We start from the raw sequence: 27,884 nt of genomic DNA on the forward strand, positions 1-27,884 counted from the left end.
TTTTCGTGAGGCAAAGATCAAGGTAACGTTGGTTTTGCGTCTTTCTCTCTCCTCCGCTGGTGATGGTCTATTCGGCCGAGTTGGAGTTGGTATCAAGAATAATCCTCCGGTAGCTCGGCTGCCCCATGCTCATGATTCGTCGCATGGAATTTCCAAAAGCGAGGCGGTGTGGATACTGTTCAGTAAAATCCATGACTTCTGACGGCTTCCTCCCGTGTAAGCCATCCCGTTATTGCCGTGACGGCGGAGTCTCCTCTCGAGTGACGATGTGGCTGGCTCAAGTGCATTCTTTCCGGGTTTTATGGCTGGCTTGGTGTTGATAGCCGACACCAGTCAGGGGGTTTAGTCAATATGTTGATATTCTTGCGGGAGTTTCTCAGTAGTGGCCGATAATACGCGGAAGCCAGTGGTTCTCTTGTTCTCACTAACAATTAAGTTGGGACCCTGATAACCAAGTATGCTGTCTTCTCTTTATGTCCTAGCTCCTGTGAAAGGTCGTTGATAGTCAGGGCATAGCACATGGTGTGGTCAGTCTGAAAGCCCGGACCAGAGTCGGAACTACCTATTTTGGGTATTACCATCGGGAGTTGGGAATGCCCTCATTTTGATCCAAGGTTTTAGACTCGAGCTGTTCATGACATGATATGATCCGGTTAAAAGATGTGACTCTGCTGCAGAGTAATCTGTGGGTTGCATAATGTCATCACTGTTGCTATTGTTAGCCGCCAGCTGACCGATGATGTTCACAAATGACACATTTCGTAGTATACAAACTCAGAATGTTACACCTTGAATGTTAAACAGCCTCGATCTCGGATAATCGGTATATGGAGATGCCACAACTGAGGCCATTTCCATAGAGACTCGACTGACAGATGGTAACGGGCGGTTAAATCTGGACGAATCTGGCCAAGAACCAACATAAAACACCCGTTCTTTCCGTTCTTGCGGTAGATCACAGGAATTGAATCTGCGAGCACTTGACGGCAAAGAATTGGCGGTTCCCAATCCCTGCGACTCTCACTCAAGAGCGCATCTTCAACCGTTTTCTTGTGCCCTGATTGGCCAGCCAGCCACATGAGGTTGCATCTCCAACCTCCAACTCAACCAATCGGGCTACTCCATCACTATCGGGCATCTCATGATTTCCACCCGGGCGCTTAACAGAGGAGACGAGTGGTGATAGCACCTCACTTCTCTGATCTGATTGGCCCACGCCGTTGATGCTCATCCTCGAGATGCAGTGATTGGCATCAGAGTATCACTCCAGGCGCCCGCTCACAGGCTGGCTACAGGTCCTTCACGCAGCATCACAGCGGCTTTTCTCACCTCGAGAGCCTCTCACAGCTGTCCAACATGGGGGCCCCTCTCAGCTGATGGCCACCTCCAAGGCCCTTAAACGGCTGCTCACCCCGCCCTGGCCGCGCAGGAATGCTTCTTACATCTTTATTGAATTGAGCTGCCGGTCAGCAAAGACGAATTTGGCGGTCTCAATCAGGACTCTGTACGATATCGCATGTGGAACAGTTTATAGCTGCTACCAGCAGCCGACACAGCGCAACATTGAACTCCAACGTCACCAAGCAATCAGATCAGATCAGATTAAATCGCCAACATGAAGTTCCCAACCTTCAAACGCTCTCAGCAAGAGCACACAGACAAACCAGCCAAGGCCAAGAATTACCGCGTCTTATTCCGGAAATGGCCTCGCGTATCGAGAAAGGGAACATGGTGGTTAATGCCTCTTGAGCTGATTGGAATTGTCCCTGCTCTGGTCATCTTTGGCATCTCTCAACCAAATCTCTACCGTACCGATATGTGGCAGATTGGTTGGGAGCATGATCCTCCTCTCAACTCGAACCCGGCTAGAGTTCTCTATGCTTATGCCAATTATCAGCCTCAACCAAAGATTGCTCTCATCTGGACACGAACGTGAGTGTACCTCTAACTGTGCCTAAGGGATTGACTAACATGAACAGCTTCACCAATTTCAATGTCGCCATCTCGATCATCTCACTCTTCTTCCTCCTCGGCAAGCTTACTGCCTTTATCATGAGAGTTTGGTACCCCATCTTCGCCACTTTCATCAATACCAGCATGGTCGCTCTCTACACAGTCTGCGTCTACGGAACAATTGGACCTGACTACACTGATTCACGATATCCCGCTCCTGCAGCTTGGTACTACCGTATTGGGTGCGATATTGCCAAGCCATATGGAAAGTACAAGAGCTGCATGATTGCTCGATACTCGCTTGTAATTGGTGTTTACATGCTGTAAGTGGTCTATAGTATTTGCATATGCCTTAACTTTACTAATACTGATTTAGGGCGCTCTATCTCTGCAATCTGGCATTCAGCATCTATGCCATGCTTCCCAATAAGATCAACGATGTTTCGGATGACGACGATGATGAAGATGGATCTACGACTTCGGAGCCGAAGGGAGGTGTTTGGGAGATGCACAACATGAAGACCCCCAGTATTCGAGCGATGCCGTATACTCCTCGAACACAGGCTTTCCACACTCTGGATCGCCAACTGCCACTGCGATCTCAGCAAAACAGATACTATGGTTGAAGAAGTATTAGGACGAAATTTAGGATATGTCATGAGGGGACCACTATCATTAATGAGCATTGGGTGTTTGGAGTTAAGGATGATATACCAAGGAACATACATAGCCCAACGAGGCTCAACTTCCATTAACTGTTATTCATATATGAATCTGATAATTCACTGAGATTTACATGAGCTATCCGTCGCGCAGAATTGCCTATTTCGTAACACGGCCCGGTCGATTGGTGAAATACGGGGAGAGCTTGAATAGCTCCATAAGAATTGCCGGTGCATATGCTTCTAGGCTGAAGCACGTTAAGAAACTGCAAGGTCTGACTCACCATTGAACTATTTGAGGTTAATTAATCGGCCTTTGGTAATAACATGCCGATATCTCTTGTGCCGGTCCCGCCGGAGCCGATAGTGGTCGAGATACCGGCTCCGGGAGCTTTAGTCAACCCCACACAAGCTTGTTTAACAAGACGTCACCCCGCCATCACCAACCTCGATCCGTCATCGGCATCAGTGAAACTCCACGTCTTGGCCCTTCATCTCTTCAATTGATTGATTGTATTGTGTATTGGGCTTTTGTCGAGACTGAGTTGAGATATCAAGATGGCTCTTCTTCAACGATTGGCCGCTCCATCGCGAAGAGCTCTGCGTCAATCTCCAGTTATCTCGTTGATGATCACAAGGAGAGCTTCCAATGTCGCTCCCCCAAAGGTACACATCTTACAGTCTAAATGATTGACCATAGAACTAATTTAGTGTAGCTCAAAGACCCATCACTTCTCAAGCAGGATGTTTGTTATGTCAATGGTGAATGGGTCAAGGCCGGCTCCGGCAAGACATTCGAAGTCCATGGTGAGCTTCACCCTCTCACTTATCAATCTTATATACTCACAGTCTAGATCCTTCCACTGGCAAACTCATCGGAACATGCCCCGAATTCAACTCCAGAGATACCCAATTAGCCATTGCCGCTGCTGCAGATGCGTTCCCTTCATTCCGCGCCAAGACCGGCCGTGAGCGCTCAAAGCTATTGCGCGCTTGGTATGATCAAATGGCCGCCAACGCTGAGGATATCGCAAAGATTATTACCTGGGAGAATGGAAAGCCCATCGCCGATGCCAAGGGTGAGACCACATATGCTGCAAACTTTCTCGAGTGGTTCAGTGAGGAAGCACCACGAGTATATGGTGATACAATTCCTAGCTCGGTTCCTGGAAACCGTGTTTGGACCATCAAGGAGCCCGTTGGAGTCTGCGGCCTCATCACACCGTAAGTTAGTTTCACTCTTGTAAGACTCATAACTGACATTTTTAGATGGAACTTCCCTGCTGCCATGATCACACGAAAAATCGGACCAGCCCTGGCAGCAGGTTGCACGGTCGTCGCAAAGTCCCCTGCCGAAACACCATTTACTTCACTCGCCTTGGCCGAATTGGCTCACCGCGCAGGCATCCCCAAGGGTGTCGTTAACGTCGTGACCTCACACGAAAACACACCCGAGCTCGGCGAGCTTCTCACATCTGACCCTACTATCCGCAAGGTCTCCTTCACAGGATCCACCGGTGTTGGCAAGCTTCTCATGAAGCAGTCTTCCGGCACTCTTAAGAAGCTCTCCATGGAGCTTGGTGGCAACGCCCCTTTCATCGTCTTCGATGACGCTGATGTGGATGCTGCTGTGGCTGGAGCTATCGCGTCCAAGTTCCGATCTTCAGGCCAGACCTGTGTCTGCGCCAACCGAATTTATGTCCAGCGCGGAATCTACGATGAGTTCGTGTCCAAGTTTACCGAAAAGGTCAAGTCTTTCAGTGTAGGCAACGGTTTTGACCAAGGCGTTACACATGGACCTCTGATCCACGATCGAGCTATTGAGAAGGTTGAGGCTCATGTCAAGGATGCTGAGAAGAAGGGTGGAAAGATCACCATCGGAGGCAAGCGACTCAACGACCTTGGCTCCAACTTCTATGCACCCACTGTCATTCGTGACATGACCCCTGAGATGGACATGGCCTCACAAGAGACCTTTGGACCTGTCGCCGGTCTCTTCCCCTTCGAGACAGAGGAAGAAGTTGTCAAGATGGCCAACAACACCGAGGTTGGTCTGGCAGGCTATTTCTTCTCCCGGGATATTGAGCGTGTGCACCGCATTGCTGAGTCTCTTGAGGTTGGTATGGTTGGAGTCAACACTGGTATCATTTCCGACGCTGCTGCGCCTTTCGGTGGTGTCAAGGAGAGTGGGTTCGGTCGCGAGGGCTCCCTATATGGAATCGGAGAGTATCAGATTACAAAGATGATTACATATGGAGGCATGGGCAAGCCCCTTCAGTCATAAGCTGATGAGCATGTCCAATGCATGAGTTTAGTATGGTATGTAATAAAGAATGAAGCTGTCACCTACAGACAGAACAATGCATTTGCACACACCGAATGCTAGACCATGGAGTAGTTTGTCCTGCAACTTGGTTTCTATATATTGAAGATAAGCTTTATAGGTGCCTTTCTTTTGCTGTCAGCACTTCAGGAGCTTTGCAGGAGAACACTATTATAAAAGGGTTTGAATCAGCTTTCACAATATGTAAGATGAAACAACACAATCGAACCGTGATCTACATCATTAAGAGCGACAGAATGAGGTAACCACTACAACTTCTTACAATACTAAGGAACGCTCAAGCCAGCAACTACCTACTGACAGTGGCTACTGTCAAGTATCCAACAGCATTTTACCTCCGCCTACCTCCTTCATCAATTCACCATTTCCATCCTATGACTTATCCTCGCTCTACTCTCCTTCACCCGCGGGATATGCCAGCGCAGCGTAAGTCAATGACAGTTCTAACGCAGGCCAGAAGTGAACATATCAGCCGCACACTGCACCTACTAAACAAGTGACGACTTCGGGATAATTGCGCTACTTGTAGCCTGCAAGCCTTAAATGGACTTGAGCCCGGAAAAGAGACTGGGTATGCTGGGATGGTTGATATTTGCCTCCATTACCGGTAAGAATGCCACTTACTCTGCTTCCGGGCTTCCTACATGCACAATTGATTGTGACTCCTGGACATTGTCTTGAGCTCCAGCGCTGGTGGAGAAGGATAAATGCACTGCCCTTCTGCGCTTCGTCGGAACAGCCTACGGATCCTTCCATGATTAGCTCGGAAGCTCGACGACTCCCGCAGGGCTTTCTTAAGGTCGGATTACTGGGGTTGGGGGTCACACTGCTCAGTCGCCAAGCACTCTTCCCTTCCAGATTCTAAAGAAGGACTCGACAGCCAAAAATTATGGCTCAAAACACCAAGTCGAAGGCGGTGATGCTTCCCCTTATGCAAAGAAGCCCAAGCATGGCTTCTGTAAAACTGGTTGTTCTTCGCATCCAACAATTCACCGCATTCGTCGTGCTGCCATCCCAATTTTATCTTTGAGCCTACCTCTCGAGCCTCAAGATATCTTTTCAAGAAATGGTGATCCTTTATTCGTTAAGTCGAGCCTGTGTTCTTCCTTCTTGCTTGCTTGCTTGTTCAGAAAGACATTGCACTTGTTGATATCATTGCACGTCGAACAGCAACCGAACCGTACGGGTGATAGACATGCCTACATCAATCCGAGGATGGAATCGTACCGGCGAGCTTGGAATGATGTTGACATGATAGACTTGCTCATTGATGCTGAGGGTCGTGGGGAAGTCCCTCAAGACCGTTTTGTTCTTCTTTCATACTCCTTCATTCCTTCCGTCCTTTGAGACAGTCCTTTGAACTTATCTCAGAACGGCTTCGGGACCAATCTCGCTCGAGATGACCCTCAATGGGAACTTACGAGCTGCTCAGGCCTACGAAAGAGACTGCCGATTCTGCCCGTGCAGTATCTGCGAGACCTCTCGCACTCACGAGAGTGTGACCTCAGGTACCTTCAAAAACCTTGTCTTAGCCAGTACCCTCATTGCCAGAAAGAACAATTGACGCATTTGTGAACGGAAAAGGCCACAGGTTTGAACCCTGCCACGATGAGCGTGATATTCTGCAACCTGGTTTCGAAAAGTCAAAGATAAGCTCTGTGGTGCCTTTATTGCTTTTCAGGAGAAAACCATTGTGAAAGGCTTGGAGGATCACTGTTACATGTATAAGCCTTCTATATAGAGTTCGCTTTACATCACGATGTTTCCATTATCTTTGCATTTTCCACTTCTGGTCCAGATTCTGCTCAGTCATGATCTGTCCCTTGCTTTGTCCGATGGAACATAAACAGTATTGTGCTTATTGCAAACGACTATATGGTTCTTGTAAATTGAGATATCTCCTCCAACAATGCCCCTCCTATACATAACATACCAAGAAGCACTTGCTATATGCATCGAATTGGTACCAAGTTCATAGGTGACATAAGATACAGCGCGAATGCGTTGCTCAGCATCTGCAGCCTACTATCGTGTGGTTTGCATGAGGTTGAAATAAACAATTACCGATTTGCCTTCTATAGAAGTTGCTCCTGCCATGATGACTTTCAAGTTCAGATTTAACCAATGAACTCATTTTGCACCAGCCTTACACGAGTCGTAGAGACCCACAACTACCCCGCAAAACGCAAAATCTTGAGTCATCAGCCAAAAATTGAAGACGGTCAGTGTCTCAACACCAACATATCATGTATCACGCTGATCGTGGCAGGGTTCGAACCTGCGGCCTTTTCCGTTCACAAATGCGTCAATTGTAAAGGAAACATGATAACCACTACACCACACGACCTGGTTAAAGTAATCCATGTCTTATTGCAATACTTAGCTGACAGCTTGCAGAATGGCCAGCATAACAAGCAGTGATGTCCTGTTCATACCATATACCGTAAATGTCCTACGAAAGTGTTTGACGAGCGCCTCCTAGAGTAAGTGAGAAAACGATCAAGTCTACTCGGTCTGTTGTCTGCAAAATTCAATGTCATTGAACCACCCGGGCATCATAAACGAGGAGTTTAAAAGGAACTCCCTTTAGTCAACGGCCTTCCAAAGGTTGTCCTAAAATTATGCTAAGCTCTGTTAGTTTAAGCCGTTCTATCGTTAAGGATTGAGGTCATGTCAGTTCACCATCTGCTGCCAGATTGAGTCGAATTACTTTCAGGAGTAGAGCTGTGAGACCGACTAACAGCTTTCAAACGAAGCTGCCCGCTTCTCACTTCCGTCTTTACATCAGACGTATAGAAATTTCTTATGATCAGCTGAATGTTTATTGTAATATCTATAATTCAGTATGACTTATTTACATCTCATTTGGCCCGTAGCTACTATTTGGGTGATGTCCATCGATGTCCATCCCCAGCGCTTATCTTATCACTCACAACCAGGTCCTGATCTGACGTCGTGCAGGAATTTCGACCATCACTTAAACTCCCAACACCAGAAACGACATCTCACAACACGAACTCACCACAATGGCAATGTCAAAAGCCAATGGTACTCTACGAACATGCCTGCGGCAACTCGTGCGCTCAGAGGGGTACGGCCCGTCTCACAATATTCTCATCATGCAATTGACTGACCAAACCAGCCCAGCTCCCCTCCGATCGATAGCCGCTACACCCCGCGTCTTCAGCACCTCTCCCTCTCTGCTCAAGAAGCGCAAGATCACAGCCCCTAGCAACAGCCCTAACAGCGCCAATGCGAAGGCAGCTGCAGGCTCTATGAACAAGGCGGAGTTCGATACTGCAAAGGTGCCGATGCCGGATCCGGAAGATCCCCTCGATTTTACAGCTGTTATTGCTGCGTATGCTCCTATTGATGCGCACTTCAAGACCCAGCTGGCGGGTATGATCCATGGTGGACGATTCAATCCTACCAATTTGGGATCGCTGCCTGTGCCCATGAAGGATCATGACGGCAATGATGTGACATTCCCTCTACGAGAGCTGGCGCAAGTCGTTCCTCGATCTGGTCGGGCTATTTCACTGCTCGTGAACGACAAGGAGTACATCAAGCCTATCATGTCAGCGGTGCAAGCAAGCCGTGAGTTCAACCAACAACCACAGCGGTCAGAGGACAACGAGCTTGAGCTTCTTCTCAAGGTGGAGCTCGAGCGCAAGGACGACGTCGAGCGACGAATCAAAGAGACAGTACAGCACTGGAAGGACCGCATTCGCAATGCTAGATCCAAACATGAAAAGACACTCAAGGACTGGAAAAAGTCGGGCACTGTCCTCCCCGACATTGTCAAAAAGGCCGAGAAGGAGCTTCAAAAGGTACAAGACAAGAAGATGAAGGAAATCGACCAGGAAGAAGCACAGACCATCCGTCAACTATAGATGGTAATTGTATGATAGATTCAGAATATTGTAGTATTACATATCGTGACAAGTGTACACTGATCTTAAGATCTAATCTTTTAAGCGCGCGCCTTTCCACCCTTTCCAGCAGCAGGCTTCTTGGCCAAAAGCGACGTCAATTTCGTCTCAAAGGAGTTGACATCGTTGGTAGAGTAAGTCTCGGCCCTGAGATGCCATGAGCGAGAGAGACCAACAGGGTCTGAAGCGAACTTGGGTGTCTCATGTTGACCCTGAACAGCCCGCTTTGTGATGACCTGACGAATAGCCTCTTCGGTGTCGGTGATGATGGGGCCTGTGGATTCTTTGCCTTCTGCCTTGAGCTTCTCCTGGAGGTACTTTTCGGTAGCCTCCTTATCTTTCGGGTCGGCAAAGAAGCGAACACCATTGGTCTCAATCTCAGAGGCGTAATATTTGGGCTGGAAGGTGTCTGGTGCACCGACATGATCCGCTGTGCCGAGGACACTGAGGTTCTGAAGAACTGCAGCCGATTTTCCAGAGGCGGAATTCGGTGCAAGGGGCGCAAATTCGTTGATAGATTCGAGTGTGAGAGATGGTCTATATTCCGAGGTGATGCCGAATCGAATGTTATCGTCAAAGGACTTCTCATCAGGATCCAATGTGTTGAACTCGTTTCGGTCGATCCTCTTCTTATCCTTGTCCTCTTCATCCCTTGGTCGTCGATCGTTGGTTCTTCCACCTCGGCCACGAGCACGACCTCCACGACCGCCTCGTCCTCTGCCCGCACCGAAACCACCACGACCTCTTGTTGGTGAAGAGGTTCGAACAGGTGTAGAGGATCGATCCTGAGCTGATGATCCTCCCCTAGCAAGTCCACCTCGACCTCTGTACATAAGACCACCTCTTCCACGAGCTTCACCGCGCCCTCTGAGACCCCCACGTCCGCGCAGGGGCATGCTCTTTATATCGATAACCTTGGGACCACCAGCCGGGCTTCGAGGCGGCCTCGGAGTGCTGGGGTTTGGGCCATCGGCTGCCTGGAACTGCGTTGTTGAGAATTGGCGGGCGTAGTTTCGAAAAGCATCCGAGACCTGCTCGAGCTCTGGCCTTGTCCGGCTGCACACCGAACGGAAGGCGTGGCGTTGCATTTTGGGGTGGTTGTCTGATGTGGTGAAGCTGATTGTCTGTGGTTTCGACGATCAATTTTCGTCGCAACTCGATGACTAAGCATTTCACCCCGCATTGGCCAATCATCAACATCACATTCAATTCACTGTAAGTCAAATAGAAAAGCATAAACATATTCATAGGAACTGCCTGTAATCAATTCCTGGTGCTATGCACAAATCAAGATCTTGGATCTTGCTATTAGCCCATAATACTCTATAAGGCATCCTTCCCAATCCTCCAATCAACCATTTACAAGTGCGCCTCAAGCATAGGCCAACCTTTCCCAAACTCCAAAGCGTATACACAGCGGCGCTATTCTGGGATTTGTGTACCGATTCAACCATTTCAGGTCTTTTGATTAGGACAGTTACGTCCGTCACTCGGAACAGAGCCGCGACCTTGCGGCTGTCACACCGTGGTACTGGCAACTGTATACTGAGTGTGCTTGTTCTCGGCACCCAAACCCATTCTGACCTTTTCATACTCTAGTTCAAGAGTCGATCTGTTTGCGCTGCTCATTCCGGTGAAATTGGACAGCAATGTCCGGGTCGCCCTCGGATTGCCGTAGTTCGTTAAATGAATGTCTCAATAGAGGAAGTAACATAAAAATCGGATTCGTATTTGTAATGTATACTATTACACGCTCTGAGGTTGGACCATAGCGGGCTGTGACAATGATTAGATAGGTTTTAAAGGTGCTTGTTTGTGGAACATACCGGACTGTTGAGCATGTGCTGTCGCTTGTTTCGGCTCTTCTTGATATGACTCTTCAGAGCGCTTGAGTCAAGAGGCTTAAGGAGCTCAAAGCTGCAGAGCAGCTCCGCAGATACCGACATAACAGCGCCCCAGTTGTCGAATTCACCGCAGTACTATACGAGTTAGCCGGATATCCGAGGAGGTGCGGAGATGGGTAACTCACATTGGGGGCACTAAAGACTGTTACCAGAACCCTATCATTGAAGAATTCATAGCCATCTTCAACGACCATGTGCGCACGGCAAATAAGATCAAAATCATGCACTGCCAAAAATTCGGTAATGACTCGTTTGCCAAAACAATAACTAACACCTCTCTCGTTGGCTTCCCAATCTTGTTCCATGTCTGCGGGGTCAGACCAAAGAAGATCGTTTAGTAGTCCATAATCGGGGACATCTGTTGGTCGAGCAATGTTTCGAATATCGTCCATGTGAACTAGCGCAGGTGAAAGTCCTCCATGAACGCAGAAGATCTTGCCCGCGACAATGGCAGCAATGGGTAGAGTGTTAAAGCAGTCAATAAACGTCTTCCAGATTTTGACATTGCACCTTCGCTTGCATTCATCGTAGAAGCCATAAACTCGCGTGACATTGGCGCACTCGTGGTTTCCGCGGAGGAGGAAAAAGTTCTCGGGGAACTTGAGCTTATAGCAGAGGAGTAGCAGAATAGTCTCCAGCGACTGCTTACCTCGATCAACGTAGTCGCCGAGGAAAAGGTAGTTCGAGTTAGGGGGGAAACCACACATCTCAAACATTCGGATAACATCGGTATACTGGCCGTGGACATCACCCACGACCTTTACTGGGGCATCCAACTCCAAGAGAGCAGGCTGTGACAGCAAGACTTCCCTAGCCCTCTGACAAATGGCAACAATCTCGGCATTCTTGAGGCAGACGCTCTTGGTGACCTTCCCAGCATAACCCGCATCCAAGAGTCGCTTAATAAAGTCATCGAGATCGATATCCTTAATCTCAGACATGGCGACATTGGAGTTTCCGTCTGTCTTGGACTCAGCAGAAGGGCTGTTGACTGGGTTAATGGTGTTTTCTCGCTTCACCAGAATAGACTGGCCTGGAGCTTGCATATGCGCAGTAGCTCCAGCGTTGACAGACGGAGGTTGGTCAGAAACATGATCAACCTCTCCCGACGCTTGCGCGGCGCTCACATCGTGGGCACCGCCCTTGGTGTTTCCTTGAACAGGAGATGGAGGCGGTTGATCGTCTCCAATAGCCGAATCTGCGAGGGCCGATTCGGGTGCTGACATGTCTGACGCAGAGGTGTTTAGCGGAGGAAGCTCACTGCGGCTCAGTCGAGAAGAGCTTGAACGTCCATGCCTACTGGATCGTCGCTCCTCAGTCTTTGTTTCGGTCGCAGTGTCACCATTGGATAGAACCTGTGAGTTCCTAGGACTATCGGACTTGCTACCACGAATCTTTGAGCCTAGAGATCGAAACGAGCGGGACGATTCCTTGGTGTCAGATCTGCTGAATGATGGGTAAGACTGGAGGGGTCCATCAGGCCCGGCCGAGCCGGAGCCTTTGGAGTTGGATCCGCCTGGAGTGGAGTTGTTGTTTCCCATGGTATTGCTTCCCGCGATCAACAGTGGTTATCCCAAACTTCACTGGTGATGGGCGGTTCGATTCGTAGCGATTCCCTTCGGCGCAGCTAAGGTTGAGCTTGGATCAAGGGAGATGTTAGGGAGGGTGAAAGAAGCGATCGAGAGTTAAGAAGAAGGAGGAGGAGGAGCGGCGACGACTCCTTGATGCGTCCGTTTTGGGCAGTTTTGGAAGATGCTTCAGGTTGAAGCACGAGATGTTGAAGTGAGTCTGCGGGTGGATTTTGCGGCGTGATGACGTCGTGGGGAGGCCTGTTAACGCCGGGATGAGGCCGGAGACGATACAAAAGGCGAACGGAACGAGATCGGAGATAACGCTGAAATAGCAAAGGCCGAGTTCGAATCTGGAAAGAGTCTACGTTAGGCTGAGTCACACTTGAAGAGGTTGACGCTGGGTGAAGATTGCGTATGGCAGGGTTGCGGCGCATTTCAAGTGTTGACGACGCAGGTGAAAAAAATAGGTATAGCCACAGTGTGGAGGACCAGGTGGACTTACATGGAGTGGAGGAAGGTATCGGAGGTACTGTACAAGACAAACTAACAGCAAAAGCAAGTGAAGTAATCGTAAGATGAGATTGAATGAAAAATCAGATTGCCAAGGCGTTTAAAGGCAAAACGTTGAGTGTCAGGTGTTGGTGGAAGACGGTATCGGTATCGTTATAGGTATAGGTATAGGTACAGTTTGTAGGTGCTACAGTGCTGTAGAGGCGATGGAGCAAGATACACAGCGGGCGGAGTAGTTCGCATGCGATGACGTCGATAGAGTAGAAAGGACGATAAGTCGAGTGCCTGAATCAGACACTGACGCAAATAACGATAGGCTCAATTGTCAATTGCAGCGTATGAGGGCCTAGAGTTTGTTGTGAAAGAGGAAGAAACAATGGATCAAGTGTGTTGCGGAAGTGGAAAGATAAGTCAACTAGAGGTAGAAGTAGTAAGGTAGTGGTAGTCTCGTCTCGGCAAGGTATGTACACACTAACACCTCCACCTGGACCTTGTTCCTTACCCCAAGTCTCTGACTCTCCCTCACTCACAAAGCAAAGCAAAAAAAAAAAAAAAAAAGGCCAAGACGAGATGAGGAGTCAAGTTGAGCCCGGTTGAGAGCTTACAGCGCGTAGTAGAGCAACGGAGCGGAGCCGGATAAGGTCAATTTGGAAGCGAAGTGGCGGATGGAGATGCTTGGACAGGCGCAGGCTATGGAATAAGGTTCCACACCCTCTTCTCTTGTTTGTCGGACAGAGTTCAGTGATTTCGAACTAGGGCGTCTTGTGGTTAGTGATAACAGTTCAGTTGACGTCTTGAGAGGATCATTGGACGGAGCTGACCTCGTCGTATTGAGGTCACTCGAGACACGACAAGACGACAGATAGACAGCAACAGAGGCCAAAAAAAGACTGAAACAGAAGCTCAATGACAAGCACTGAAGCCAAGACTGGTTCGTCCGGGGTGGTTCTTGATCGGCGCCCAATGGAGGGGAGGCTCAGCAATGCGAGGTTGGGCGTGAAGCAGGGGTATCAAGCGATTGCTTGGACGGTACGTGAGAATGTGGGAGGGCCAAGCTTGACAAGACTTGATAAGAGTAAAGATTCTCACCAAGTTGTCTATTCTCCGCTGTTTCCTCTGACTTGATATCCTCGGCATTCGTCCTCCGCATAAACCTGTCATATGGCGGTTTTCTATGGTAGTCGTCTCATTATCTTTGGGTCTCGGGACCTGAACCGGAGACTCGAGACAGATTTGGATTGGTAAGATCTAATCTGGACCTCTATAAAAATCGACATGGATTGATTCGTCACCAAAGACTACGAAATGCAACGGCTTCAAGGCCCGGGCCCCCTGATAACTAACCCGAATCCCTGGAGATTGACACTCAGACTGACCTGAGTTGGAGACAACCGTTGGCACGTGCGAGAGCTTGTTCTGTCTCGACCATTCACTGATTCGAAACAAACGAGAAACTCGGTCAAACATTCAGACTCTCGATCTAAATCAGTTGACATCTCAAACCACTATGTCAACTATTCAGAGCTGCTGCTGCATAATGGCCAAATGGCCAAGACTCAACCCCTCTTTCTACCATGACTGCAGACGAGAGCATAATGATGTATCAAATCACACTCTATCAGTCAGCCTTTTTGAGGCCGCCGTTCTCGCCTCCCTAGTGAACCAATAGTTCGTTGCACTAGACACTACGATAACACAGTCTCTGCGCAGTGACAGCTGACTATCCCTCGTGCTTCTCTCACCGAAGACATCCCCGCGTTGGCTTGCCAGGTTGCAGCTGGTCTAATGCACACTATTCCTTTTCTGTGTAAAGGTGAACAACACCGAGGAGAAGCATCATACACTGTAACGATGTAAGACAAAACACGGTTAACAACAAACTACTCTAACATTATGGGTTTTTATATCTCCTATGGCACCAAATCTGGCGTACTAGCCTCGGACGATCATCCGTGCCTTCATAACCATGTAACTGCCCATTACTTCCCACCCTTCCAAAATGAACAATACTGAGCTGCATCGTCAATCCTACCCTAAGGACGGACACTCTTGGTTCCGCCGACCAACCTCATTCTGCGGTAGTTGCTCTCCTATTCTACTTCTTCACCGCAGCTAGCTGTGGCAGCTTATTCGCACGCCACCGTGGCCTTGCAGAGAGTCATCTCACTGTCGTAGTTGCAGCCATCGGCGTTTCCAATCTTGATGAGCATCGGCGAGACGAAGAATCTAACGATTGTCTTGGAGGAAAGTTCATTGGTGTGTGCGAGTGATTCCATCTGATTTGCGTCGAAACGCTGCAGTGTCTTAGACTGTCCATCTTGGGGCCAGCGAACCAAAAAGATCGCTTTGGAGCTCATCAACATCTCGTCTAGGTCCAGTGCAGCCTCAAGGATGGCCTTCATCTCTTGGTGGAAGTCAGTTCCCGACTTGTCTGCGGTGATGTTGCAGAATAGCTTCAGTCTATCGACTTCACTGCGTGCCTCGCGTCTGGAGGCGTGTTGGTCACGTCCGAAGAAGTGTCCAAAGAGTGCTGTGCCCTGGGCAAACCACCTCGCTACATGTCGAAGCGTTGGTCCTGGGCGCGAAGGATTGTCAACTTCTGAAGCAGATTCTACAAGACTCGTTAGCTATATCATGTGCCATCTAGCAACGAAGTCCGAACTAACCGAGAAATGCAGCTCGCATGGCCTTCAGGTCAATGTCATGACCACCACTGCAGAACTTCCTTCCGGTCGTGAAGACACTCTCAACGATAGTCCAAATATAAGCGCCGATGAGAAAGTTCTTATAATCATCGATGACAAGCAGTTTGCGCCAGGCTGTGGAGACCTCATCCAATCGGGTTCTGGTCAACTTGTCTGATGGCACTTTCGTCTGACACTTGGCCAGGACACTTGCCAGGGAGCGAATGTTATATTCGAGCTGTTTCCACTTGCTCCAAATTTCTTGATCTGATACCTTGGCTGATCCTGTCCAGTTAACGCCGTCAGCGAGTCGTCGCAGCTCGTCTCGCGCCTTGACAGCCTCGTCAACCTTGGCGTTCGCCTCCTGCAACTGCTTCTTGATGGCCTCGTGCTCGAGCTTCAGCTGTAGGTGCTGACTTTCGACGTCAGCAAGTCGTTTGTAAGCTTTCTGAAGACCGTGACTCAAGTCTGAGCCTTGGTTTGTTGATGGGTGTGTGATCCACTGATTTACGATGGCCCCGATATTGTTGGCAATGTTGGATAGACGGTCCGCTGCTTGTTGAAGCGCAGATCGCTGTGCCTCCGCTCGTCGATCAGAAACCTGTAGAAATTGGTTCACCCGTCCCTCCTGTATCCGAAGGAATCCATCGATTGCAAGGGGATCAGCAAGGTTCCCAAAACCCTGGACGTAGGTATTGCCATGCTGTCCTGGGCCGCCTTCAGGGCTACTGACATCGACAAGAGGCCCGGATGCAGGAGATTGGTGAGGGTATCTAGCAGCAGCTGCTGCATGAGGAGTCCTATCATGCATGTTGAGCTGGCTGTGCCCTCCTGCTTTGAGATTCGTGCTCAATAGTCTTATGAAGCTTGGCCAAAGATGGCTTCTGTCGAGGTTTCTCAGTAAAAGCTCATCCCCGATGTATTTAACAAGAAGACGAGATACTTACAAAATCTCAACTTGCAAGCAAATCAGTATTCCGAAAGAGACGACGCAGGAGGTGAAAGCAATGCTATGAGAACACTTGGCTGCAGAGCAAGGTCAAAGCACAGGGCGTTTTATAGTACTACTCCCACAGTTCTCGCAAAACCATAGAAGGATCAGTTGAATAAAGAAGATAGGAGAAGGAAAAGAATCAATAATATGTAAAAACCTTGGAGTTCGCTCCAGAAAAGCTTTAGTGCCGACAGGAGGTGCATCAACACCTTTGCAATGAAAGAGATATGTGTGACACAAGCAAACGCACTTTACCCAGGCATCCATATCTCTATGATAAATATATAGGGTTACTACCAGAAGCACTGATGAGTTCCGTCACTGCACGCATTCGTCATAAACCTCCGGGCTCGTTTGTTACCTAGGTACCGACCTAAGCAGCTGGCAGATACTGCCAGTGCTGGCACTGGCAAACAAAGATTGCTACCCGGACCTAATTACTGCAGCTCTTTCTATTGATCTTCTTTTCTTCTTCTTCTCTTTTTTTCTTTCTCCTTCACTCTTCCACCATTTCTCTTCTTTCACACTGTACCTGAACTCACCTCCTCACCCAGCAGTCCTGCGAGCGGAGCCAAAACCCAGGCATCATGACTGCAAACAAACCACTTGAAGATGCTGTCATCATTGGTATAGATTTTGGAACTACGTAAGTTGAGGAGCTGCTGCAAAATATCGGATACTAAAGCTGTCAGCAGGTACTCGGGCGTGGCCTGGGCATACTCACGCGAACCTGAGGAGATCGAAATCGTGACTAGCTGGGAATCTGAACTTAATCATTGTTCCGACGTGGAGAAAGCACCTACCCAGATTCACTATGGTCACAATAGCCGGGATATCAAATGGGGATATGGCATTTCCCCCGAACATGAACCCTTGAAATGGTTCAAGCTTTTGCTCCTTGAACCCAAAGACATCCCTCAAGGCGCTGCTAACTCTACCCAGCTCAAGGAGGCACGTCATCTACAGAGCAAGGTCGGAAAGGAACCCGTAGAAATCGTGGCATGCTTCCTTCGAAAGATCTGGGATCATTCCGTCGAGTCCATCAGACGCGCTATTGGGGATGGTGTTATGAAACGATCCAAATTCCAGGTCGTCATCACTTTGCCGGCGATTTGGTCCCCCTATGCTCAACAACGAATGAAAATGGCAGCCAAGCAGGCAGGTATTCTGGACCCACGCCTTGCTGGCTCTACTACTCTCCGCTTCGTCTCTGAACCAGAAGCTGCAGCACTCGCCACCATCAAAGATCTCTCCAAGCGCTCGAGCATCAAAGTACGCATATACATCGTTATCAATGTAACAGAATATCTGTGGGCTGATATATGGGCAGGCTGGTGACACCATTGTTGTCTGCGATGCAGGAGGTGGCACGGTTGTAGGTTCATCTCAAGCCAGAAACTATACGCTGCTGACATTTCGAAGGACCTCATTAGCTACATTTTTCAATCAACTGATCCATTCGTTGTCAAAGAATGTGTCAAAGGCGATGGTCAGTCAAGAAATACACGCCGACTCGCTGAGAGAACTTCAGGATGACTGACTCACATATAGGTGACCTCTGCGGAGGAGTTTTTCTTGACGAGGCCTTCATCAGATTTGTCAAGAGGAAGAGTCCCAAGGGTACATGGTGGCCTGTCACTAAGACCGAAGAGAGGAAGTTCCTTAATGACGAGTGGGAGCATGGTATCAAACCTCAATTCGAGAATCAGAAGCGGAGCTGGTCGCTCGCTCTCCCTGATACTTGTGTCAACCCTTCCAGTCAAGGCTTGATGCGCCGTATGACACTCGATCTCACCTCGTAGGTTACATGATAGCGGATCGAAGCGCTCAGCTAACTCTGGCATAGCCAGGATCTTTTTTCAGTGTTCTCATCGATCGTTGACAAGATTGAGGTCCTCGTCAGACACCAGGTCGACGCAATCCAGAGCAAATACCATGAAAAGCCCAAGGTATACAAAAAGAAACGCTTGTAGGTACTATGATCCTAACTTCCTGTACAGTACATCATCCTTGTTGGTGGTTTCGGTCGCAGTCGCTTCCTTTTCAATCATCTTCAGGAACGATTTGGGCGCATCGTCTTGCAGTCCCGTGGAAACAAGCCGTAAGGATTCATTTTTTGACTTTATAAAAACGAGAACGGGGTTTCTCTAACTATTCTATAGTTGGACTGCCATCTGCCGTGGCGCGGTCGTGCAGGGCCTCGTCCGACATAACCCCTCCACTAATCTGGGTGTCGATGTTGAGACACGGGTCGCTCGAATGAGCTATGGTATCATGTACAGTAGTCCATTCATCGAGGGATACCACAACGAGGCAGACAAGACGTGGTCCCACGTAAATCAAAACTATCGAGTCAACAGGCAAATGGCATGGTTTTTGAGAGTGGTAAAGAAGAAGCAAACGCGGAAAGCCTCACTACTGACGCGGTTCACAGGGCGAGGATATTTTAGAGAAGAGATCCGTTTCACACTCTTACGTCCGATATTTCGAAGTCCCATCTTTTCAAGGCCATGAGAAGATTTACTGCTCAACATCCCGTGCACCTCCTGTACGGTATGGCGACTCGGATGACATTCACCACCTTTGCGCGATGAAATGGGACAAAATTGTCGATGTCGACACACTTCCGAAGTGGACCAACCCCGTCGGTGTTGCATACCCACGATTAGACTACCACATCAAGATGGATTGTGAAGATGGCACTGTGAACTTCTCACTCCATTATCAAGGATCCAAAGTCGGCGAGGAAGAAGTTGAAGTTCAGTTCAACTGATATAGTAGTTTGAGAACTGTCTCATGAACAGCAGAGGTGTCCAGCTCGTGGGCAATTGCATGGGAATACCAGACTTTGACACACATGCCTGTGGAGATAAAGACCAAAGATTAAGAGGGTGGCAGCGAGATCGGAGGAGATGGGCCCTCACTTATAAAGGGAGGTTGAGAGAATCTTCCCTACACAAGCACAGGTGTATAGTACTTTGTCTAAATCATGTATTTCAAGCTATAACTCGTGTGTACCTTTGATCTGTCGTCAAAGTGAATGGTGAACATATCTTGTTGTATAACATCTGATAATTTACGCCGGCATTTCCCCCTCACAGCCTTTTCTTCCATCTGTTGTGTATTAGTAAAACCCACCAGTGTTAAGGATGGTTGAAAAGGGTATCTTACTTACACTCTTATATTGACATTAACATCCTCCAGGTAGCTCTGTATGACGAACCTATCCGGCCTACCCTATCTTAACGTATGAACAGCACAATACATGGTCTTTACAGACAGTGAGGATATAGCTTTGTGATACTCATTACTTGCACGCCCATATACTAGGCCGCTGTGTTAACCTCCCAGTTACTATTCGAAGTGTCGTTGGACTTGATTCATGCTCTATTGTGTGTTATTATCATTGTGGATGAAGTCTTTGGATCGATTGATCTGAGATAATAACGTAACAATTTGGCGAAAAACCCTTGTATTAGAGATATCACTCGGTCGTGGCATACAAGTTACGCAAGACAGTCTCTTAGTAGGTAGGTATTCATTTCACAATTATCATATGCCATTATAGAGCCAAGGAGCTCATCACATTGATATCGGCTCAGCGGCGGTAGGGTCAAAACGTCGGTCAGTACGAAAAACAATGACTAGCTGCATGTGGAAGAAGGACTTTGGTGATAAGTGACAAAGACGTGGCAGCTGAAGTCAGCATCTTTCAGGCTCAGAGTTTGGCCCTTGCATGTGTAAGCTTGACCATTCCCAAACCGGTGATAAAAGGTCAGAACGTAGATGAAAGGTCGGTGGATAGATCTCTTTTCGGGTTGATAGTGGGATGATTGATAATTGAGTTTGATGTCAAAATAAAGATGCCGCAGTTTCATCATTCGTTGGCTCCCCCGTGACAAATTATCAATCAGTTCCCATGTGCCGGTAACGGCCTGGACCGAAGGCGGTGCAGCAGAGTCTGTAAGCTTGTCACTGGAAGCCAGCGTAATGTGGGGGGGACCGTAGAAAGCGAGTGAGACTTAGACTGAGAGAGGGCTGAGCGAGGCAAAAAACGCGGCAAAATCTAAAATTAGACGCGGTCTACGTACACATTCTCGATACCCGGGACTAGCAAAGGCTGTGTTTTAAAGATGGAGGGAGGCTTTGCATGTCAGTTCCTTCAGACAGAAATCAAGACAGGGGAGCAATCGATAACATTGCGAAAAAAAAAAAAAAAAAAAGTCTTGTTTTGTATGCCCTCTTGTAAGGCTGCGTTTACCTGACCGAATAGCAGACTTTCATCCCACATCGCGATTGTGGATAAGGATTGGGCATGGTACTTTGACGTAACAGCTGCTGATAGCTTTATGCTTTAATTCTTCGTTGTCAGCACAACGGGTGTGTCCATCTTACACCCGCTCTCTTTAACAACGGTAACTCAATCTTGCAGAAACTTGTGTTATGTGTCCTTTCGGCGAAAAAGAGTCTACCGTCTGCGTTATTCAGGCCAGTCGCCGTAGTCATACAAGTCATCCTGTTTGTTTTTCTTGTTTGTTTTCCTGTGTTGATCATGGAGAAAAAATTCAAGTGGTGGTGCTGGAGGTGGATCATTATCCTAGCAGGTGTCGTCAGCACCAAAAGCTCAGGGTCCCTGCATTTTTGACTCTGTAGGGTTATGGATCCATATTTTGGTTCGATGATCGTAAAATGTTGGAGGATCAGATGGAGGAGGAAGTGATCCGTGGTGTATTAGTTGCGGAGCAATGTCATCACGATTCTTAATCCCGCAATGGAAACTTTCAGAGTATCAATTGTCACCACTGAACTTCTTCCAACCACCAAGATCATGTAGGCTGCCGGGCCAATGACATGATCGCCATGTTGATCGTGGGGGGATCCAAAACTTACGGCAGTTCCTCTCACAACAGGACCTGAAGATAGCAGATAACCTCACTGTAGTCACAAGCCAAGTGCATGTTTATTTTTCAGCTGCTTCAACTAGCACAGCCTGAAAGAGCAAATTAACGTGAGCTGCGCCCATTCAAGGTTAGACAAGCGAAAAGCGAACAAGCTCAGCTTCATCAAAAAGAGTGAAAGCGTAGATGAGTGGCTGAGCGCCCTATCTCTCCACTATGACCTTTTTAGTGGGAACCTGACCTCAAGCTGTAACAACCAGGCTTGGGCTTTTGGGCTTGGGTAACTGGGGGAGTCGTAAGCGCAACGCCTCCAGGCGGACGAGGCAGAACGTGATACTTACGCACTGTACGACACCAACGATTATCGCTGTAAATAACAGTGTGAGTTGGGCGCCGGATCTTGCCTGTCCGGGGTGCAGGGGCTCGCTGCGCCACTCCACGTCAACTAACATCCAACCCCCTCATCTGTTTGTTAGTGCGTAACTGTGCTGCAGTACAACGGTTAGTGCTCACGCCCAGCCCAACCTGGAACTTACCTACCTACAAGTGGTCCTGGGCTGTGTTCAGCTTTTATAAAACCATCCTCTTCTTCCCTCTGGTGATACCCTTCTCTCCTCTATTATCTCGCCTCATCTCATCTTTCCCTTTTTTACGTTCGCGTCATTTTCTATCTGTCGCGTTTCGTTCTACTCACTCGAATAGAGTCATTCGCTTATAACAGCACAGCACTCGTTCTGCTAGCTCTACGTCATATTCCGATTCGATCTCCGACACTCAGGGTTTACATCCTCCGCATACCTAAAAACAACCCCCAAAAACTACACCACACACAGCAACAATGGGCGTCGGTCGATTTTTCTGCGTGTTATTGCCGTTCGTGCTCACAGTCGGCTCCATCATCTTCCTACTCGTCGGTGCTCTCGCTGGTGTCGCCGATAAATCTCTCTACATCTTCCGAATCGATGTCAAGAACCTCAGCATCAGCCCTGCCGATGTTGGCAACATTATCGATAACCTCGACCTCAAGGACTTCAAGCTGGATACCCGCGATGCGCCTGTTATTGAGGAGCGTGCCGACAAGATCAAGGATAACATTACCGCTGAGCTGCTCGGTCTCGACAAGTACTACGACATCAACCTCTGGGGTTTCTGTAAGACCGACTCAGATGGCAAGCGAAAGTGCGAGAAGCCCGAGTTTGACTGGGCCAACAAGAAGTTGAACACCTCTTATCTCATTGGTGCCGACAAGAATGTCCAGATTGAACTTCCTGATGAGATTCAGGATGCTCTCAAGGCCTTCAAGACTGTCACCAAGTGGACACAGGTCGTCTACATTGCCGCTTTCATCGCTCTCGCTGCTGAGATTATTCTCGGCATCTTCTCCAACTGCTCTCGCATCTTCTCCTGCTTGACATGGATCGTCGCTGGTATTGCCTCCACTCTCGTTATCGCCGCTGTCGTACTCTCTGGTGTCTTTGCTGGTACAGTCGTTGGTGCTGTCGAGGGCACAGCCAAGTTCTACGGTGTCAAGGGTAATATCAACGGTCGATTCTTCGCCTGTGTCTCTATCGCAGCCGCCTTCGCCATCGCTGCCGGTCTCTTCTGGATGTTCACCATCTGCTGCTGCAAGCCTGAGAGCCGAAGTCGCGACAAGAAGAACCGCCGATCCGATGGCGAGAAGCTCCTCGGTGGTGCCACCAACAAGCACGGCTCTTACGCTCCTCTCGGTGATGACCACGAGATGCAGACCGGCTACTACAACCACAACCAGTCCCAGTCTCAGTATGGTGCTCCTCGCTACCCCAGCGGTACTGCCCGTTCTGACCTCGCCTACGAGCCTTACTCTCATCGCGCTTAAACCGCTACGAGTAACTCGATGACATGATTCCTAAAGTCTATTTGACATCTGATGATGATTGCATTAATGGCGTTTGGGTTTGATTTTGGTATTCGGGATCGAATGACAGGGTAATGTTTGCTATAGCACTCACGCCGCCATGAAAGAGGTTTGGTTATGTTATGGCTTTGCAAAGGAAGTTGGTGGATATTGGCGACGGGAAGATGCCGGATGGCATGATACCCAAACGTTTTCTTTTTGAAATTATTGGGCAATGAATGAACATACATAGCTATCCTAAATGTTCGCCCTCAAAGCATAAAAATATACACAATGCATTTACTATTTTGTCCGATTTGTTGTGATGGTTCAAGTGAAGAGTTTAGTGATGCTTCATCAGGATGGGCCTTGGTAGTATATAGAGCCAGTCCAAAAATTTTCTCTCATGGCTGACTGAGAATCCACACAAAACCTCATTCATACAATACAAATTTAACTCTACACTTGACTCGACGCACGAGCTCTTATGGCAGATGAAGATTGCCCTTGTCATGAATAAGTAAATGAGCACATATTTTAAACTTTCTCAATTTTTATTTCCTATTATCAATAATGGCAGATGTGAGTTATGATCATAAATGCCCCTCCCCCGCTATCATGATCTCACACATGTCAGTCAAGCCTCACTCGGGAATTCTTTCAGGGTCCTATCACTTCACTCGCCTTCTTCCATGATGCGGAATATCTTCTTGCTGGCGAGGATACTAACTTGACTCTCTACGATCTTCAAACCGGCCATGCATTGCGCGTAGGCAGCATTCGTGTCTTCTCTGCTCAGCCTATTCATGGAATACGCCTATTGAGTAATGGGCGAGTGTTGGTCTGGGGTGCTGCACAGATTGCAGTGGTGTCGAATATTGAGGGATTTATCGGAAACATGACGGATGCTCAAATGTTTGTGAAGAAGGCAGCCGCTCCAGATTGGATCTACGATGTTGCACCGTCACCATTTGACGACTCTTCCGCGGTGCTCGCAACGGCTCATAACGAAGTCGTCCACTTACACCTGAATGGAGACGATGCACCGGTTGTCGGATCTATTGTTTCGCCTTCACGACCCATTCTCTACGCTGCGAGACTCAAGTGGCTAGACCAAGATACTGTTCTTATGGCTGGAGGTACAATCTTTGGCGAGATTCTTGTATGGCGATGTTATGTTTCAGAGAGTCGCTCGGAACTCCTGGCCATTTTGAACGGGCACGAAGGATCCATTTTTGGTGTTGATATCTCAGAAGAACTCCCTTGTCAAAATGGAACCAAATTGAGGCTCATTGCAAGCTGCAGTGATGATCGGACTGTGAGAATCTGGAACATCACCGGACGAGATGGGTCACACGAAAAGCATGACTTCGCTGCACCACGAGAGACAGGATTCGGATCAAAGGCAGGTTTGGACGATGGGCCTAGGGCGGAAGAACTACGACCTGTGGCTACCATCATGGGACATTTGTCAAGAATCTGGGGTATCAAGTTCGCCCAACTCACGGAAGGCGAAACACTCCCAGAAAGCCCATTATCATTGTACTCTTTTGGAGAAGATTCGACATCACAGAGATGGCAACTGAACCTCGATATTTCGTCCGAGAAAGTTTCTGGTTCGTTGAAGCACATCGAGACATACGCCGTGCACGATGGCAAGCATCTATGGGCGCACGCTGTGGTCAACAAGGGAGACCAAACCCTCATTGCAACAGGAGGCGCTGACAGCAAGATTTCTCTCATCACACAACCTGCCTCATTGACCCCTGCTGCGTCAGTATCAACCCACGAATTGCTTGGGCTTGGTTTCGATGAGATTGCTGTCACTCTACCTAACCTACGAACCTTGAAATCCGTTCGTGGAAAAGAGATATTCAGCCGCTATGATTTCATTTCTGATGATCGTATGCTCGTTACAACAAATTGGGGACGACTCCTCTTGGGCACGTTCCGACCGGCTTTGGAGTGGAGAGAGATTGAACTGGAAGATGAGCTCAACGTCGAATTTCAGACGTGCTATACTCTCCAGACGATAGGTGACGGTGCTGCTATTCTTGGTACGACAAGTGGCAAGCTGTACTACTTCTCTGAATCTCAAGGGGTAAAGGTTCTTGGCTCTGTGCCGGGCAAGATCTTCAACATATCGATCCTGTCCAGTTCCGTGGGGGGTCTTACAGAACTCATTGTCCATATTCATGGAACTTCAGACTCCCAGTACTTTTCAATCGACTGGCGCACAGGAGCTGTTGTAGCAACGGCAGATATTCGCGGCATCGACAAGAGATTCGTTGCTATATCTGCTGCTCGTTTTAGGGAGGATTTGATTGCCATAGGGTCGCGCCATGGCTTTCTTGCACTATTGAGGCAGACAGGAAACGAGTTCCGCCCTATCCTGGACTTCAGATTCAACACACGCGATGCTATTACTGGTCTGGTACCTCTTCCGACAACCGATGGACAGGAAGCTCCCCTGTACTTCCTGGCGACGAGCAGAGATACAAAGTACAGAATATACGAGATTGAAGATCTCGGCGATGAAGTACGATTGCACCTCCAGCATGAGGTCGCTGCCCCTTCTGGTGCCGATATAGAAGGTGGTTGGTTTACTCAAGATGAATCCCCCGAATTGATCTTGTACGGCTTTAAGAGTAAGAACTTTATCGTATGGAACGAAACACGTCGGGAAGAAATTGCCTCAGTTGATTGTGGAGGTGCGCACCGGACATTTACCATTGCTCATGATTCCATCAACCACAACAGTGTGCGATTTGGTTATACCAGAGCAACGAAGCTTTACATTTTCTCGCAACATAGCCCGATACACCGCCCTCTGAGATGTGGAACACACGGAAGAGAGATTCGGGGGTTGAGTGCTAGTGGTCGGTATATTGCAACTGGCGCTGAGGACACAACTGTTCGTATCTGGGAGTATGGAGATGAACGATGTGGAACGAAGAATAGTGGTGGACTTCGATGTGTTGCCTCTACAAAGCTTCACATATCGGGACTACAAAAGATTCACTGGGTGGGAGATGACTACCTTCTCAGCAGTGCTGGTTTCGAAGAATTCTTCGTATGGTCTGTCCAAAGGCTAGATTCACAGTACAAAGGCCTCGGAATCTTGTGCGAAGCAATCCTAGAAGACAAGAGTCCTGCCGCAGATCTTCGCATTATGGATTTCGACGCATGCAAGGTTGGCAATGGAAGCATCATTATCACGATGGTTCTGTCAAACTCAACATTGAAAACATATCGTTACACACCAGGAGAAGGTTTCCACCTCCTGGCTCGCATGTCGTACACGGGAGCTTGTCTCACACAGGTTCGCCATCTCGGGGTGGACGAGAACGGTCTTTCGGCACTTACTGCTTCTACGGATGGACACCTGACAACCTGGGATGTTAGCTTCGGAGGGGAAGTGGCTAGCCATGCTCTCGTTCAGGTGGCTCCCGTGCACCAAAGCAGTATCAAATGCCTGGATCTCCAGCCAACGCCCGAAGGATTTCTAGTTCTCACAGGAGGCGACGACAACGGTCTTGGTGTGACAACACTTGTATCTATGTCAGACGAGTCGGACAAACGTAGATACACAACTTCAAGCCGTGGAATCGTACGCAAGGCCCATGCAGCAGCAATCAACGGTCTGGTGCTCGTGCAACGTGGGGGAGAGACGTTCGGCATTACGGTCAGCAACGATCAGAGGGTCAGGGTCTGGAGAGTTCAAGTGAACAATGTGAAACTGGTGGCCGACTCGTATAGTGGTGTTGCTGACCCTGGTGATATTGCTGTCATAGGGGAGAGTGATGGTGAGAAGGTCAATGTTGTGCTTGGGGGAGTGGGTGCTGAAGTTTGGTCGTGGTAGTTAGATTTGTTGGCGTTTTGGGAACAGAGTTCCATGAGACACTCAAGCTATTAAGGATCAAAAGTTTGATAGTTTCAACAATAACAAGACACGCAATTGGATTGTTAGAGTGCCTAGCATAAATGTCTTGCTTGAGCAGCGCAATCCTCTTCATCTGCTACATGTTGCTGGTGCTGGCACATTAGAGAAAAGTGGCTTTTATGAAAAAGAATAAAATCCACTATGATTCTAAGGTACATAGTACCATTTCAACTTGTCCGAGGATCCGCATAGATCCAGAGCAGCTTCTAGTAAGTCTTCAGCTAAACAACACAAAATTATAAGAATGGGCCAATAGTGAGTATCCGAAGAAGATAATATGGTAGGACAACTCAGGACCTCTATCCTAGATACAAATACTTAGGTAAACTTAGGTAAATTTAGTATAGATTTAGTAGACCTTTAGACTACTTAACTATTTCAAGCATCTTGGTTCAAGGTCAGAAGTTTTTCCTGTTCCCCAAGGCATGGGAATAATCCACGAGAACCGGTTCTTGATGTTAAACCATGTCTTAGCACCCTTTCTAAGGAAATACCCAAATTTGATGAAAGCAGAGCCAAATAGCAAACGGGGCTGGGTAAAATAGTGGCACCTTCAGAAGTTGTAGTTCATCTTGAGGTTTCCCAAAACTTGGTCACTTTAGATCGCTAATAC

At 48.3% G+C, this 27,884-nt stretch overlaps 8 protein-coding genes and 1 non-coding gene across 9 annotated transcripts; 5 read left to right on the forward strand and 4 right to left on the reverse strand.

The window, feature by feature from the left end:
• Nucleotides 1–1,615: 1,615 nt before the first annotated feature.
• On the forward strand, nucleotides 1,616–2,579 carry FOBCDRAFT_267008 (uncharacterized protein; the record flags this gene model as incomplete). Its single annotated transcript, XM_031181359.2, has 3 exons — nucleotides 1,616–1,932; nucleotides 1,980–2,276; nucleotides 2,330–2,579. 3 exons carry the CDS (start codon nucleotides 1,616–1,618, stop codon nucleotides 2,577–2,579), a joined length of 864 nt encoding a protein of 287 aa, XP_031042127.2.
• Nucleotides 2,580–3,083: 504 nt separating this feature from the next.
• FOBCDRAFT_173212 (Aldehyde/histidinol dehydrogenase) lies at nucleotides 3,084–8,852 on the forward strand (the record flags this gene model as incomplete). The annotated part of the gene is made up of 8 exons (XM_031181361.3): nucleotides 3,084–3,281; nucleotides 3,332–3,422; nucleotides 3,470–3,839; nucleotides 3,885–4,892; nucleotides 5,231–5,275; nucleotides 6,515–6,601; nucleotides 7,955–8,050; nucleotides 8,102–8,852. Exons 1-8 carry the CDS (start codon nucleotides 3,174–3,176, stop codon nucleotides 8,850–8,852), a joined length of 2,556 nt encoding a protein of 851 aa, XP_031042129.3. The 5' UTR covers nucleotides 3,084–3,173.
• On the reverse strand, nucleotides 7,217–7,306 carry FOBCDRAFT_t32. The gene has a single exon. It is a non-coding gene; the product is annotated as a tRNA-Val (tRNA).
• FOBCDRAFT_210918 (uncharacterized protein) lies at nucleotides 8,849–10,000 on the reverse strand. The gene has a single exon (XM_031181363.3). The coding sequence runs from the start codon at nucleotides 9,977–9,979 to the stop codon at nucleotides 8,933–8,935; it is 1,047 nt and encodes a 348-aa protein (XP_031042131.2). The 5' UTR covers nucleotides 9,980–10,000; the 3' UTR covers nucleotides 8,849–8,932.
• A 637-nt stretch (nucleotides 10,001–10,637) lies between these two features.
• FOBCDRAFT_123897 (Metallo-dependent phosphatase-like protein) lies at nucleotides 10,638–12,336 on the reverse strand (the record flags this gene model as incomplete). Its single annotated transcript, XM_031181365.2, has 3 exons — nucleotides 10,638–10,667; nucleotides 10,718–10,870; nucleotides 10,921–12,336. 3 exons carry the CDS (start codon nucleotides 12,334–12,336, stop codon nucleotides 10,638–10,640), a joined length of 1,599 nt encoding a protein of 532 aa, XP_031042133.1.
• Nucleotides 12,337–14,749: 2,413 nt separating this feature from the next.
• On the reverse strand, nucleotides 14,750–16,371 carry FOBCDRAFT_313793 (uncharacterized protein; the record flags this gene model as incomplete). The annotated part of the gene is made up of 2 exons (XM_031181367.3): nucleotides 14,750–15,487; nucleotides 15,543–16,371. 2 exons carry the CDS (start codon nucleotides 16,369–16,371, stop codon nucleotides 15,003–15,005), a joined length of 1,314 nt encoding a protein of 437 aa, XP_031042135.2. The 3' UTR covers nucleotides 14,750–15,002.
• A 770-nt stretch (nucleotides 16,372–17,141) lies between these two features.
• On the forward strand, nucleotides 17,142–19,327 carry FOBCDRAFT_313794 (uncharacterized protein; the record flags this gene model as incomplete). The annotated part of the gene is made up of 9 exons (XM_054702740.1): nucleotides 17,142–17,200; nucleotides 17,250–17,826; nucleotides 17,885–17,929; nucleotides 17,977–18,043; nucleotides 18,106–18,352; nucleotides 18,401–18,503; nucleotides 18,555–18,655; nucleotides 18,717–18,939; nucleotides 18,989–19,327. 9 exons carry the CDS (start codon nucleotides 17,142–17,144, stop codon nucleotides 19,325–19,327), a joined length of 1,761 nt encoding a protein of 586 aa, XP_054558715.1.
• A 2,630-nt stretch (nucleotides 19,328–21,957) lies between these two features.
• Nucleotides 21,958–23,631, forward strand: FOBCDRAFT_210925 (SUR7/PalI family-domain-containing protein). The gene has a single exon (XM_031181369.3). The coding sequence runs from the start codon at nucleotides 22,291–22,293 to the stop codon at nucleotides 23,308–23,310; it is 1,020 nt and encodes a 339-aa protein (XP_031042137.1). The 5' UTR covers nucleotides 21,958–22,290; the 3' UTR covers nucleotides 23,311–23,631.
• Nucleotides 23,632–23,778: 147 nt separating this feature from the next.
• On the forward strand, nucleotides 23,779–27,310 carry FOBCDRAFT_313796 (WD40-repeat-containing domain protein). Its single transcript, XM_031181370.3, has 2 exons — nucleotides 23,779–23,910; nucleotides 23,966–27,310. The coding sequence occupies exons 1-2, from the start codon at nucleotides 23,902–23,904 to the stop codon at nucleotides 27,188–27,190; spliced, it is 3,234 nt and encodes a 1,077-aa protein (XP_031042138.2). The 5' UTR covers nucleotides 23,779–23,901; the 3' UTR covers nucleotides 27,191–27,310.
• Nucleotides 27,311–27,884: the final 574 nt, after the last annotated feature.

This window comes from Fusarium oxysporum, chromosome I (assembly GCF_013085055.1).
Source record: "Fusarium oxysporum Fo47 chromosome I, complete sequence".
In the NCBI taxonomy this organism is placed as follows: domain Eukaryota; kingdom Fungi; phylum Ascomycota; class Sordariomycetes; order Hypocreales; family Nectriaceae; genus Fusarium; species Fusarium oxysporum.